The 13,317-nt window shown below is 38.3% G+C and overlaps 1 protein-coding gene across 1 annotated transcript in view; it reads left to right on the forward strand.

The window, feature by feature from the left end:
• CNTNAP2 (contactin associated protein 2) overlaps window positions 1-13,317 on the forward strand; it is a 2,325,186-nt gene that overhangs the window by 937,667 nt on the left and 1,374,202 nt on the right. Inside the window, exon 5 of the mRNA XM_061415014.1 lies at window positions 8,879-9,026. Coding sequence (XP_061270998.1) covers window positions 8,879-9,026 — 148 coding nt within the window. The remainder of the gene's footprint in view (window positions 1-8,878; window positions 9,027-13,317) is intronic.

The raw sequence follows: 13,317 nt of genomic DNA on the forward strand, positions 1-13,317 counted from the left end.
TAACATCAAATATAAAAAAAATGTGTTGTGCCTAAATAGAAAAATCTTTATTCCTTGCTGAAAACTTGATTCTCAAGCAAAAGTCATTGTGGGAGTGGACGGACTTCTTACTTTGCCCTGGTTTGCCCAGACTAGCTGTTCAGCATCAGTTAAGTGCTCTACTTTCTCATAGCCTGAATTTATTGGTTTGAAAAAATAAGATCCCTCCCAAAGTTAGGATTTTCTATAAGGCACAAACCATGCCATGTGTACTAGAAAGCTTTAAATAAGAAAGTAATATATAAATATTGGATGTTGTTTTGTTAAATCAATGACTACACCTCCTTCTAAATTTCTTAACTTTTCTGAATACTGTTATAGAACAGACATTTCACATGTATTTACACCTTTATGTTCAAGACAATGATCAGTAACGCCTACATCATTCCTCTGAAATATTTTCAACTTCAATTTAGGATAATGTCTTAAGTCTCAGTATGCTTGGAAATGAAAAGAAGTGTAAAAAACACAGTCTACTGATGCTGTGATTCTGAAGAAAATACCATATGCCATGCATTTGTTCATAAATAATAAATGTTACCCTTTCTGAAAAGCTATGCTGAACATCTCATTTTCTGTGTGACCTTTCAGTCTCATGGAGACATCTCAAAGACAATATATTTAAATCTTCACTAATTATCTTTCCCTTCAAACATCTTTGTATTAGTCAGTATTCTTTGTTGCTTAAAAAAAAAAATACAAACACAAACCAGGGAGGACACAGGTCAGATCATCAAAAATCTTGTAGATTTACTTCTGCAGGCTCTGAATTTAGATGCTGAAATGACATCATCACAGATGGGCCTACTTTATCTTCCTCTGATGTCCATCCCTTTCTATGATAACCAGAGTGGCCAATGGGAGCTCAGTGGATGGAGAGCTTCCATTCCTAGCAGTTCTGTATTTTGCTTTGCTTTCTCCTCACATGTTGTGCATTTGGGGTCCAGGATTGAAGACGTGTCCTGTTGCTCCTCTCCAGCATTCACTTCCACAGCATCATTCCTACCTTCTCCCTAACACCTTCACTCCTCCAGAGCACATGTAACCAGTGTATCACATCCACCACTCTCCTGTATTTTATAATATGCTATGGCATCTTCTACTGTTATACTAGGAACTTTGCTTTATTTGGGGAACTGTATTTTAATGGTATCTGTGTGTGCTAAGTTGCTTCAGTTTTGTCTGACTCTTGGTGACCCCATGGACTGTAGTCCGCCAGGCTCCTCTGTCCATTGGATTCTCCAGGCAAGAATACTGGAGTGGGTTTCCATGCCCTCCTCCAAGGGATCTTCCCAACCCAGGGATCAATCCTGTGTCTTTAAGTCTCCTGCATTGATGGGCAGGCTTTTTACCACTAGTGCCACCTGGGAATCCCATTTTAGTGGCCCCAATCTTAACATTTAAATTATGTGACATTTTTACTGAAAACTCTCCAGTGAATTTTCTTTTGGCCAATTAATATGAAGTTTACCACATTGTCATGGACTTCAGGCCCTCCTTGCTTCTTCACTGTGCTCCATAAATTCTGCCTTCCTTCCTGCCCCCAAAATATGCAGCATATACTCAAGATGTGTGCATTTCTTACTTTTGCTTATGCTATCTCTCTCTATATATATAATTATACACACACATATATATTTCTAGGAATACCTGGGACATATTGTGTGTCTGGTTCCAGAATACTCAATAAAGCGAGTATTGCAATCAGGGGAGTCACATGACTTCTTTTGGTTTCACAATAAAACAGTGTGAAAGTTATGTTTATACTATACTGTAGTCTGCTCAGTGTATAGTACCATTTGTCTAGAAACAATGGCCACATCTTAATTTAAACATACTTGATTGCTAAAAAATGCTAGCCCTCATCTGAACCTTCAGGGAATTGTGATCTTTTAGCTGGTGGAGGATCTTGCATCAAAGTTGATGCTGCTGAGTGATCAACATGATGACTGTTGAAGGTTGGGGTGCCTGCGGCAATTTCTTAGGATAAGACAACATGAAGTGTGCTGTGTCAGTTGACTGTTCCTTTCATTTAAACACTTAGAGGCCATTCTCAGGTTATTAGTTGGCCTAATTTCAGTATTGTTCTGTCTCAGGGAATAGGGAGGCCCAAGGAAAGGAAAAGAGATGGAGGAATGGCAGGTCAGTGGGGAAGTCAGAATGTACAGAATGTTTATAGATTAAATTCATTCTTATATGGGTGTGGTTCAAGGCATCCCCAAGCAGTTGCATCAGTGGCATCAAAGGATCATTGACCACGCATCATGATAGTGGGTATAATAATAATGAAAAAGCTTGAAATATTGCAAGAATTACCAAATGTGACAGAGACCTGAAGTGAGCAAATGCTGTCGGAAAAATGGTGCCAGTAGACTTTCTCCAGGCAGTGGTGCCAGACACCTTCAATTATAAAAGCATCCCTGAAGCAAAAAAATGAGCCATACCTATAATATACAATACATACATATTATATAACTCAGTGTATTTAATGTATGTATGAAATCGCTCAGTTGTGTCCAACTCTTTGTGACCCCATAGACTGTAGCCTACCACGCTCCTCTGTCCATGGGATTTTCCAGGCAATAGTACTGGAATGGATTGCCATTTCCTTCTCTAGGGGATCTTCCCAACCCAGGGCTCAAACCCAGGTCTCCCACATTCTAGACAGACACTTTACCATCTGAGCCACCGATTTATTAGAGCATAGTTGATTTAAAATGCTGTGTTAGTTTTTGCTGTACATCAAAGTGAATCAATTGTATATATACAATATATATATACAATTGTACATATACATATATCCCCTCTTTTTTAGATTATTTTTCCATGTCGGTCATTACAGAATATTGAGTAGAGTTTCCTGTGCTACACAGTAGATCCTTGCTAGTTATCCATTTGACATATACTTCCATGCATTGGAGAAGGAAATGGCAACCCACTCCAGTGTTCTTGCCTGGAGAATCCCAGGGACGGGGAGCCTGGTGGGCTGCTGTCTATGGGGTCGCACAGAGTTGGACACGACTGAAGCGACTTAGCAGCAGCAGCAGCAGTGTGTATATATCAGTTCTGATCTCCTAGTTTATCCCTACCACCCTTTCCATACCAGTAACCATAAGTTTGTTTCTACATCTACAACTCTATTTCTCTTTTGTAAATAAATTCACTTGTACCATTTTTTCTAGATTCCATATATAAGCAATATCATGTAATATTTGTCTTTGTCTGTCTCACTTCATTCAGTATTATAATCTCTAGGCCCATCCATGTTATGATGAATGGCAGCAGTTTGTTTTTGTTTTTTTTATGATTGAGTAATATTCCATTGTGTGCATATACCAAATCTTTATCCATTCATCTGTCAATGAACACTTTGAGTGTTTCCATGTCCTGGCTATTGTAAATATTAAATATATCCATTGCATATTGTTTATTATTTGCCCCACTTTGTACTGACATACTATGTACTTTAATAATGCAAATGCCATGTGAGCTGAAGCTGTATTGTCCACTTGCATCTCCCCAGTGATTTGAACAGTATCTGGTGCATAAAAAGTTCTCATGTATCTCCTGAGTGAATGAATGGATATATGAATATATATCACTTTGAGCAGAAGTGCTAAGGTTGAGCCTTGGTGTGGCATCTGCCTCTCCTGAATCAGGTGGATTAAGAGTGAATATTAGGTAACATTGTAAAGAAAATCTAGGTGCTATTACTTAAAGAGAAGAGTTTGCTGGGGAGGGAAAGGATGGATGTCTACCATTTTATCCCCCCTTCCCTCTTTTTGTTGCCAATGCCAATATGTGAATAGATTCATTTATATCATTGCTCTTACTCCCTCCTCTCAAAGTGTTATTAATTCTTCTTTTGAAACATTTTCCCTTCCCACCCCGTGGCATTGACTTTGAACTCTATGACTCGTCTTTCTGCCCCCAACTCGATCTCCCACCATCCAAGATCTTCTAAATATGGCTTTTATTCTACCATTTAGAAAAGAAACACATGCTGAATTCTTCTGTCCACAATCAGAACTTGTTAAAACATTCATTTTCCAATATGAACGCTTCTTGCAGTCAGATTTATGTCCTTATCACTTATTCCTGAATATAGTTTATGTTTTCAGAGTCCACAATTTTAGTTCTAAAGTAGATTTTTTAGATAAGCTAGTCAGATCTTTTTGGGGGACAGTCATGGAGAGAAGGAATAAAATAGATGAGGGCTAGAGAAGTTACCCCTAAAGAACAAAATTTCACCACAAGTACTAGACTCAGGGTATCTCCAGCCCTAGACCTGAGTTCCCTCTTTTCTGTGTGTGTGTATTTTTAATTAATTAATTAATTTTAATTGGAGGGTAATTACTTTACAATATTCTGTGTTTTGCCGTACATCGACATGAATCAGCCACAGGTGCACATGTGTCCCCACATCCTGAACCCCCACCCACCTCCCTCCCCACGCCATCCTTCTGGATTGTCCCAGAACACCGGCTTTGAGTGCCCTGCTTCCTGCATTGAACTTGTGCTGGTCATCTGTTTTACATATGGTAATATACATGTTTCAATGCTATCCTCTCAGATCATCCCACCCTCGCCTTCTCCCACATAGTCTAAAAGTCTGTTCTTTACATCTGTGTCTCTTTTGCTGCCTTGCATATAGCATCATCATTATTGTCTTTCTAAATTCCATATCTATGGAATATGTTGTACTGGTGTTTCTCTTTCTGACTTCTGAGTTCCTTCTTTATTCTAGTCTTTCCCAGTCCGCTCCTGTGTCCTTCTCCCTTTCTATCTCCTAAACATCATTCTGCCCTCCTATCTAGTTAAAGTCTATCTCTTTCTATAGTTCTCCTGATTACATAGTTTTCATAGGATTCCAAGGATTATTGAAATCACTAGCTATGCCATACACTTCTGTACTTCGTTTTAATGCTGCCTTTTGCAACATTTTTTAAAAATATTTTATTTTAGGCCTGTGATATCAGGATTTATAGTGAGAAATATATATTTTTGGTCTTTATCCATGCTGTCTGCCACACAGCTTCTGAAACTCCTGGGATTTCCTAAGTGATAAGTGTGATAAAGCTGAAATGGGTGTCTTTTGTTATTCATAACAAATTCCTTTCAACCCACACCTGAGTTTATGTCAATGAGGTGATTTTTGAAAATCCCCTTGATAACCTTAAGATGAAACCAACCATGTGATTTGATTAGAGAGTTGAAACTTTCAGCCACATCCTGACCTCTGAGAAGGAGAGCAGGGCAGGAGATTGAGTTCAGTCCCCAGTGGCCAATGATTTGATCATCACAAATGCACACAGTAGCTGCCATAAAAATCTAGAATTTCAGGAGTTCAGAGCGCTTGGTGAATAAATAGAGGTGCTAGGAGGGTGGTACACCTGGAGTGGGCCCACAGCCCTTCTCACCCACCTTGCTCTGTGCATCTCTTCCATCTGTTCCTGAGTCGAATCCTTCAGCATAAACCAGTAAGCTAGTTTGCAAACTGTTTTCCTGTGTTCTGTGAGCTGCAGCAAGCAGTTGAACCTAAGGAGGGGGTCATGGGGACCTCTGATGTATGGTCTTTCAGAAGCATCTGTGGCAAACTGGGCTGGAGATTGGCATCTGAAGTGCGGGTGCTCTTGAGGAACTCAGCCCTTCACCTGTGGGATCTGAATCTACCTCCAGGTAGATAGTGTTAGGATTGAGTTAAGGTATGGAACACTGGCTGGTGTCCACAGAGAATGGCCTGGCGTGTGGGAAAACTCATATGTCTGGTGTCAGAAATGAAGTATTAGGCAAAACAGGAGAACACAGACCAATATTTTTTTTTCTTTTTTCAGGCTTCATCAGACTAGAAATGTCTCAGAAACAGATTTCTAAGAAAGTTACTTACTGTCTGTGTTGTTTTTAATATTCATATACCACTTAACGCCATGTTAAGCATATGTGTGTGTGTGTTAATCACTCAGTCGTGTCTGACTCTGTGACCTCATGGACTCTAGCCCGCCAGGTTCCTCTGTCTATGGGATTCTCCAGACAAGAATACTGGAGTGGGTTGCCATTCCCTTCTCCAGGGGATCTTCCCAACTCAGGGATTGAACCTGGGTCTCCCACATTGAGGACGGATTCCTTACCATCTGAGCCACATGGAAGCTTATAGCTATATATGTTAAGCATATAGTTGATCCTTAAGTTAAAATTGTTTGCTGGCTTTTGTTGAATCTTATTTAAGATAATATTTAGATTAATCTATATGTACTCAGGTAATTAATTCAGGGATTCTCACTGGTATTGCTTTTGAAGCCGGAACAACCAATAATGATATTAAAATGCAGCCAGTTTAATAAAATAAATTTGTGGCTTCTGTGTAAAACTGGCTAGAAAAATACCTACAAAGAAAAAAGAAATCGGTTTTCCCCGATCAAATGTTGTCAGCACGATGCAAATAAGATGTCTATTTATGTGATGAAATTTAAGATCTAAAGCTCAAATGGTTTTGTCCAATGAAGAATTGAAGAGGATGCGGCTATGTTGAAAGGCAGTGGTAGTATGTATTGGTATGGCCAAAACGTTTGGATTTGAATTTTTTCCATAATATCTTATGAATGGTAAAAACCTGAATGAACTTTTCGGCCAACACAACAGCTTCAGGAAAACCAAGGAGAACACAGTAGGAATCATTATTGAAGAATATCTCAGTTTCCAAAGCATATAATTGTATATTTTATAGACTATTATTAGGACTTCCCTGGTGACTCAGCTGATAAAGAATCCACCTGCAATGCAGGAGACATAGGTTCCATCCATGGGTCAGGAAGATCCCCTGGAGAAGGAAATGGCAACCCACTCCAGTATTTTTGCCTGGAAAAATCCCATGGGAAGAAAAGCCTGGCAGGCCATGTTCCATGGGGTAGCAAATAGTAGGATGCTGCTGAACACTAGCACGTGTGCGCGCGCACACACACACACACACACAGACACAGACTGTTACCCATTTTGCAGATTATTGGAGCCAACTGAATGTTCTAAAGAGTAGTTTAAATCTTTAGGAAATATTTCAACATACGTTTTTGCAAACATGTATTTATGTGCAATTAAACCAGAGCCTTCTGTTTCAAAGCTACTATGCACTCTTTATTGAAAGTATCTCTTTACTTGCTTCATAATAATTTTATGTCTTACAAAAGCTATTGTAAAAGATACATTTAAGAGATAAAACTCCTCATTTAATGTAGAAACAAATTCAAAATATCAGTTAAGAATGCAACAGGTTAGCCATGTAATATAGTGCTTTTTTTTATTGTTCTTTTTTTTAAATTTTATTTTATTTTTAAACTTTACATAATTGTAATATAGTGCTTATGTTGTATCATGTTATGACTTAAAATGTTCAGTGTTCTTTTTTATTTTTTATTTCAATGTTTAAGAGATTATTTTAAAAATATAAAAGAGGATCTCATGTGGAATATAGCTTTACAAAAACTCAAGTTATTTAAGATAGGGACAGCTAGAATGTGTATATGAAATTAAGGCTGCTGCTGCTGCTAAGTCGCTTCAGTCATGTCCGACTCTGTGCGACCCCATAGATGGCAGCCCACCAGGCTCCCCCATCCCTGGGATTCTCCAGGCAAGAACACTGGAGTGGGTTGCCATTTCCTTCTCCAGTGCATGAAGGTGAAAAGGGAAAGTGAAGTCACTCAGTCGTGTCCGACTCAGCGACTCCACGGACTATAGCCTACCAGGCTCCTCTGTCCATGGGATTTTCCAGGCAAGAGCACTGGAGTGGCTGCAGCTCATGTTTAAAACTGGAGAAGGAAATGGCCATTCATTCCAGTGTTCTTATTTTGGAGAGCCCATGGACAATGGAACCTGGAGGGCTACGGGGCATGAGGTCTCCAACTCAGACACAACTTAGAAACTAAACAAGAACAACAAAGCATGTTTTAAATAGCTTACATATGTATTTCTCATTTATTTGACATACTCTAAAATATTTTTGGTCTCTTGCTTTAAATCTTCTTTACTTTAAGTTATAATTTTATATTGATATTTTCCTGTTATTAGATTGCACACTCTTTTTGAGTGTAGCATCTATGGCTTTCCTTACTCCTGGGTTTCCCATCTTACCTTGTGTTAATGCTTATTATGCAGTAAATGTTTTATAAATGTTTGCTGAGGAATGATGGCCATGACCAAAGAAAATCCTTTTGTTCTCTGCCAAAAAAAAAAAAAATAGACAATATGACCTTTCAACATAAAAAAAAAATTGTGGCAAATAATTCTTGACAACATCTTCTATTAATAAGACATATGAAATAAATATGTTCACATATAGTTATGCTAATAAAATGTAGAAGTCCCTGACCTCTGCACAGTGTATTCAGTTGCTCTTTTTGCCAAACTCAATGTTGAAAAGATTTTTTCAGATTTCTGATGATGCCATGGGTAGTCATGAAAAGAAGATTTTTAAAAAGCAAGAAATATGGTTGGAGTGTGTTTAAAAAAATGCATACTGCATAGTTTAAATGTAAAATAATAGAACTCATAATTGTTTACTGGATACTGCAGTGTACGTCAGAGTGTTTCATTCTTTTAACATGTGTGTGCATTTCCATATATGAAAGAACCCATGGAAACTTTGTCCTAGCTCGCATTTAAAATTGGCCCTGTTTTTCAAATAAAGAAAGTATGGAAGCTTTTTTCAATTAGTTTATGGTTTAGAGAATATAAAATACCTCCATTGCATAAGACAGTTAAAATTTATTTCAGCACATAGAGTACGTGGTGGTTTCTAAAGTAGTTTGCCCTAATTTTCAAATCTCTCTCTCTCTTTTTTTTTTGCCAGGCATTTCCTGGGAACGTCAACTCTGATAGTGTTGTCCGGCACGATTTACAGCATCCTGTCATCGCCCGCTATGTCCGCTTTGTGCCTCTGGATTGGAACGGAGAAGGCCGCATTGGGCTCAGGATTGAGGTCTATGGCTGTTCTTACTGTAAGTACCATACTGTGGAAATTGGTGGTGGGGTTTTGCCATCTCCGTTTAGTTGGTAATTTCATTATTTTGAATTATTTTAGTTGCTTTCTCTGACAGTGAATTGCCATGTATCTTTATATAAAAAACATATCAAGTTGGTCATATGTTTTAAATATATATTTACATTTTTACACAAACACGCGTATAAGAATAAACAAATAATACCTTTAGTAGAGGATTTGGGAAATGATTGTTGTTAAGTGTATGAACACAGCAAAGCTTATTAATAAAAATGCATGAGGCCTTTTGAAATATCTGAAAAGTAGAAACCTGTGCTTTTATCCATCTTTCTGACTCTTTGGAATGGATTTTGAAAATAGTCTTAAGAACTTCCTTCTGCTTCTTTTCAATTTCACCTTTTGTTCTTTTTAAAACCAACCCCTGAGTTTTGATGTCAATTATATTTTATAAGTCTACAAGTTTTATTTGTTCCTTTTAAAAACTTACTCGGTTACCTGAAGAGTTTCTTCTCCTTTAGTTGTGTTTTTTATTATCTTTTTGTATTTTTTTAGTCATCACATCTATGTCTAATGATTTCAATGTATGAATTTTTAGGGATTGTCATTCTACTGTCTGTTTCAGCCAGTTTTGTTAGGGGTATTTCTTTCCTCCTCCTCTTGGTCCTCCTTTTTTATTTTATATATATATATATATATATATATATATAAGAGTATAGTTGCTTTACAGTGTTACGTTATCTTCTGCTGCACAGCACGGTGAATGAGCCACAGGTATGCACATACCCCCTCTTGTTTTGAATTTCCTTCCCATCTAGGTTACCACGGAGCACTGAGTAGAGTTCCCTGTGCTGAACTGTAGACCTTCATTTCTTCTTCTTAACATCCTTGTCTGCCTAGCCTTCTTGTCCTCATCTTTATGCTCATCTGTATCCTTGGCTGTGACCTCAGATTCTTCTAAACATTATCTGTGGAACTCCTTTCAGGCCCGAGGTTGATGGTAGCTTCTGGAAAAGATGGATCTTTGCCTATTTGTTTCTGTGAAGGCATTCCTAACACACAATTACTGTAAAGACTACTTGAGGCTTTTTGAGGCTAGTGGGTACTACACATTCAGTTGGCAAACACAGGATTTGTAGACACTGGCTTTATTTTTATTGCCGGCTGTGCTGCGTGGCTTGCAGGATCTTAGTTCTCTGACCAGGGACTGAACCCATGTCCTTGGCAGTAAAAGTGCTGAGTCCTAATCAGTGGATCACCAGGGAATTCCTCCAAACACCAGCTTTAGAATATGAATTGTCTGGTAAAATGGTCCTCTCCTCCCAGGAAGCTTTTCTTCCTGTTCTAATTGGCTGGGAAAGGCGAGGCTGGATACACACAGCATTGGGAATTAGATCAGCTTCAAGAAGGAATTTCCTACTAGACTTTCCCCCACCACTGCCTACAGACCCATAACAACAAAAGCTTAACTGCAATCAGAAAATGCAAATGTCCTATTGGAAAACCTTTATAAAAAGTAACAAAACATTTGATAGTTTATAATAAAAACTATATAAAAATTTCACCTCTGTATGAATTTAGTAACTATAATGATGACCAAATCATATTTCTTGTGTGTGTGTTTAGTCCTTCAATTCTGTCTGACTCTGAAAGAATCCTGGAGTGGCCATTTCTTCCTCCAGGGTCTCTTCCCAACCCAGGGATTGAACCCGGGTCTTCTGCCTTGCAGGTGGATTCTTTACCACTGACCTACCTGGGAAGATTAGGGAAGAACAGAACTCTGGGTTCACACTTATTCTAGCTGTCAGCATCGAGATGGGAGGGCTAAAACAAAATGGGATATTTTTGTCTGCATGACATATTTTCTAAGAAACATGTTCAGCTTTCAACAAATGAAAAAGAAGTAATATTCTCCATGGAAACATGCTATGTATAATCTATTTTATTAATAATTATTTATTGAGCAATTTTCATGGATCATGAAATATGCTCAATGTTAGTAGTATCACAGGGAATAAGATAAACATGAGATGAGAGACAAAGTGGAGCAATTATTCCAGTAGTGGTATCTATTGAGAAACATCATGAGAAACGGGGCTGGAAGAAGCACAAGCTGGAATCAAGAATGCCGGGAGAAATATCAATAACCTCAGATATGCAGATGATACCACCCTTATGGCAGAAAGTGAGGAAGAACTAAAGAGCCTTTTGATGAAAGTGAAAGAGGAAAAGTTGGCTTAAAGCTCAACATTCAGAAAACTAAGATCGTGGCATCTGGTCCCATCACTTCATGGGAAACAGATGGGGAAACAGTGACAGACTTTATTTTTCTGGGCTCCAAAATCACTGCTGATGGTGACTGCAGCCATGAAATTAAAAGATGCTTACTCCTTGGAAGGAAAGTTATGACCAACCTAGATAGCATATTTAAAAGCAGAGACATTACTTTGCCAACAAAGGTCCGTCTAGTCAAGGCTATGGTTCTTCCAGTGGTCATGTATGGATGTGAGAGTTGGACTATAAGGAAAACTGAACACCGAAGAAATGATGCTTTTGAACTGTGGTGTTGGAGAAGACTCTTGAGAGTCCCTTGAACTGCAAGGATATCCAACTAGTCCATCCTAAAGAAGACCAGTTCTGGGTGTTCATTGGAAGGACTGATGTTGAGGCTGAAACTCCAATACTTTGCCCACCTGATGGGAAGAGCTGACTCATTTGAAAAGACCCTGATGCTGGGAAAGAGCGAAGGCAGGAATAGAAGGGGATGACTGAAGATGAGATGGTTGGATAGGATCGCCGACTCAATGGACATGAATTTGAGTAAACTTTGGGAGTTGGTGATGGATAGGGAGGCCTGGCATGCTGCAGTCCATGGGGTCGCAAGAGTCGGACACAACTGAGTGACTCATCTGACTAAGTATCTGTTGGGCTACAAATTATGAGGGTTAAATTTTGCCCAAAGATACACAGCCTGAGTGCTTGAGCTGAAAGGGAAACCAGACATCCTGGTGGTACAACCAGAGCTCACTCCCACTACTATTTTCCTATTCCTAAATGCTAACAAAAACTCCATGGGATATTCACCAGCTCAATAAGTGAATTATATTGACACCCCAGAAGCAGCCATCAAGCCTTCTCTGAGTTACTACTACTTAAATTCACCTGATTTTTATCCCCATAGATTAAGGGTTTTTTTTGTGTGTCTTTTTAATTTTAAATTTTCATACAAATGAAATGATAAATTACACATTATTTCCCCTCTGAGTTCTTTAGTTCAAAATAATATTTGTGAAAAATTACCCATTTTGTTATCTGAAGTATTTATTTAATTTCCTGAGTAATATTATTTTGTTGTGTGCTTATTCTACAATTATGTATTCATTTCATGTTGATAAACATTGAGTTGTTTCCAGTTTTTGGCTATTTCAGTAGAATTGCTATAGACATTTTTCATGGTATAGAGCTAGGAAGGGTTAATACCAAATTAGGATATACAGAATTTTCCTAAAGTGGCTGGATCAATTTAGACTCTCAAAACCAAAGTACTAGAGTCCCTCCTTGTGCCACAAGTCCGCCATTTAGAAATGAATGTTTGAAAGTTTTAGCTGTGGTGGTGCATGTTCGTTATGAAGGTTAGTTTTAATGAACATTTTTCAAGTTTTTAAAGAGGTTATCCTTACTGGTCATTTGTACACCCTCTATTTTGAAGGAATTGTCGAGAACCATGCCCGTACTTCTGTTGAATTGTCTTTTGTTTGTCTAATAATTTTTAAAACCAACCCTGCCTTGTTTTTTTTTTTTTTCTTCCTCATGATGCTATATAGACATGCATCTTACTTTTGAGATGGCTTTCTTTGGACATAGCCATTTTAAAACCAACCCCGTCAATGAAGGTACTTTCGAATCCACAGTAAATGGCAAAAGCAGTGTGCCAAAGGTTGTATAGTCCATTGACTCAGATGCGATTTAAAATATGACAGTGTGTTCTGTAATCGTGTCAAGTAGCTTTGTAAAAAGGTGAGCAAGTGCTATCATGAGGTTTTCCATCAAGCCTGGTACTCAGCAATCACGAGATGAGAAGGAAACATGCTTGAAGCTAAATAGGAAGCTTAGCTTTCCTAGTATATACACCTCTCTAGAGGAAAAAATCCTACACGTTGGGAAACTGGATTAATATTTATGCCAATAGATGCCAGTGGAGCAAATGATAAATTGACCACATAAAGTAAGATAAAACTTCATACCAAGTTGTAAATGTTCTAGATCTTCTCCAGACACAGCCACTCGTGGTT

Source organism: Bos javanicus, chromosome 4 (assembly GCF_032452875.1).
Source record: "Bos javanicus breed banteng chromosome 4, ARS-OSU_banteng_1.0, whole genome shotgun sequence".
NCBI classification, from domain to species: Eukaryota; Metazoa; Chordata; class Mammalia; order Artiodactyla; family Bovidae; genus Bos; species Bos javanicus.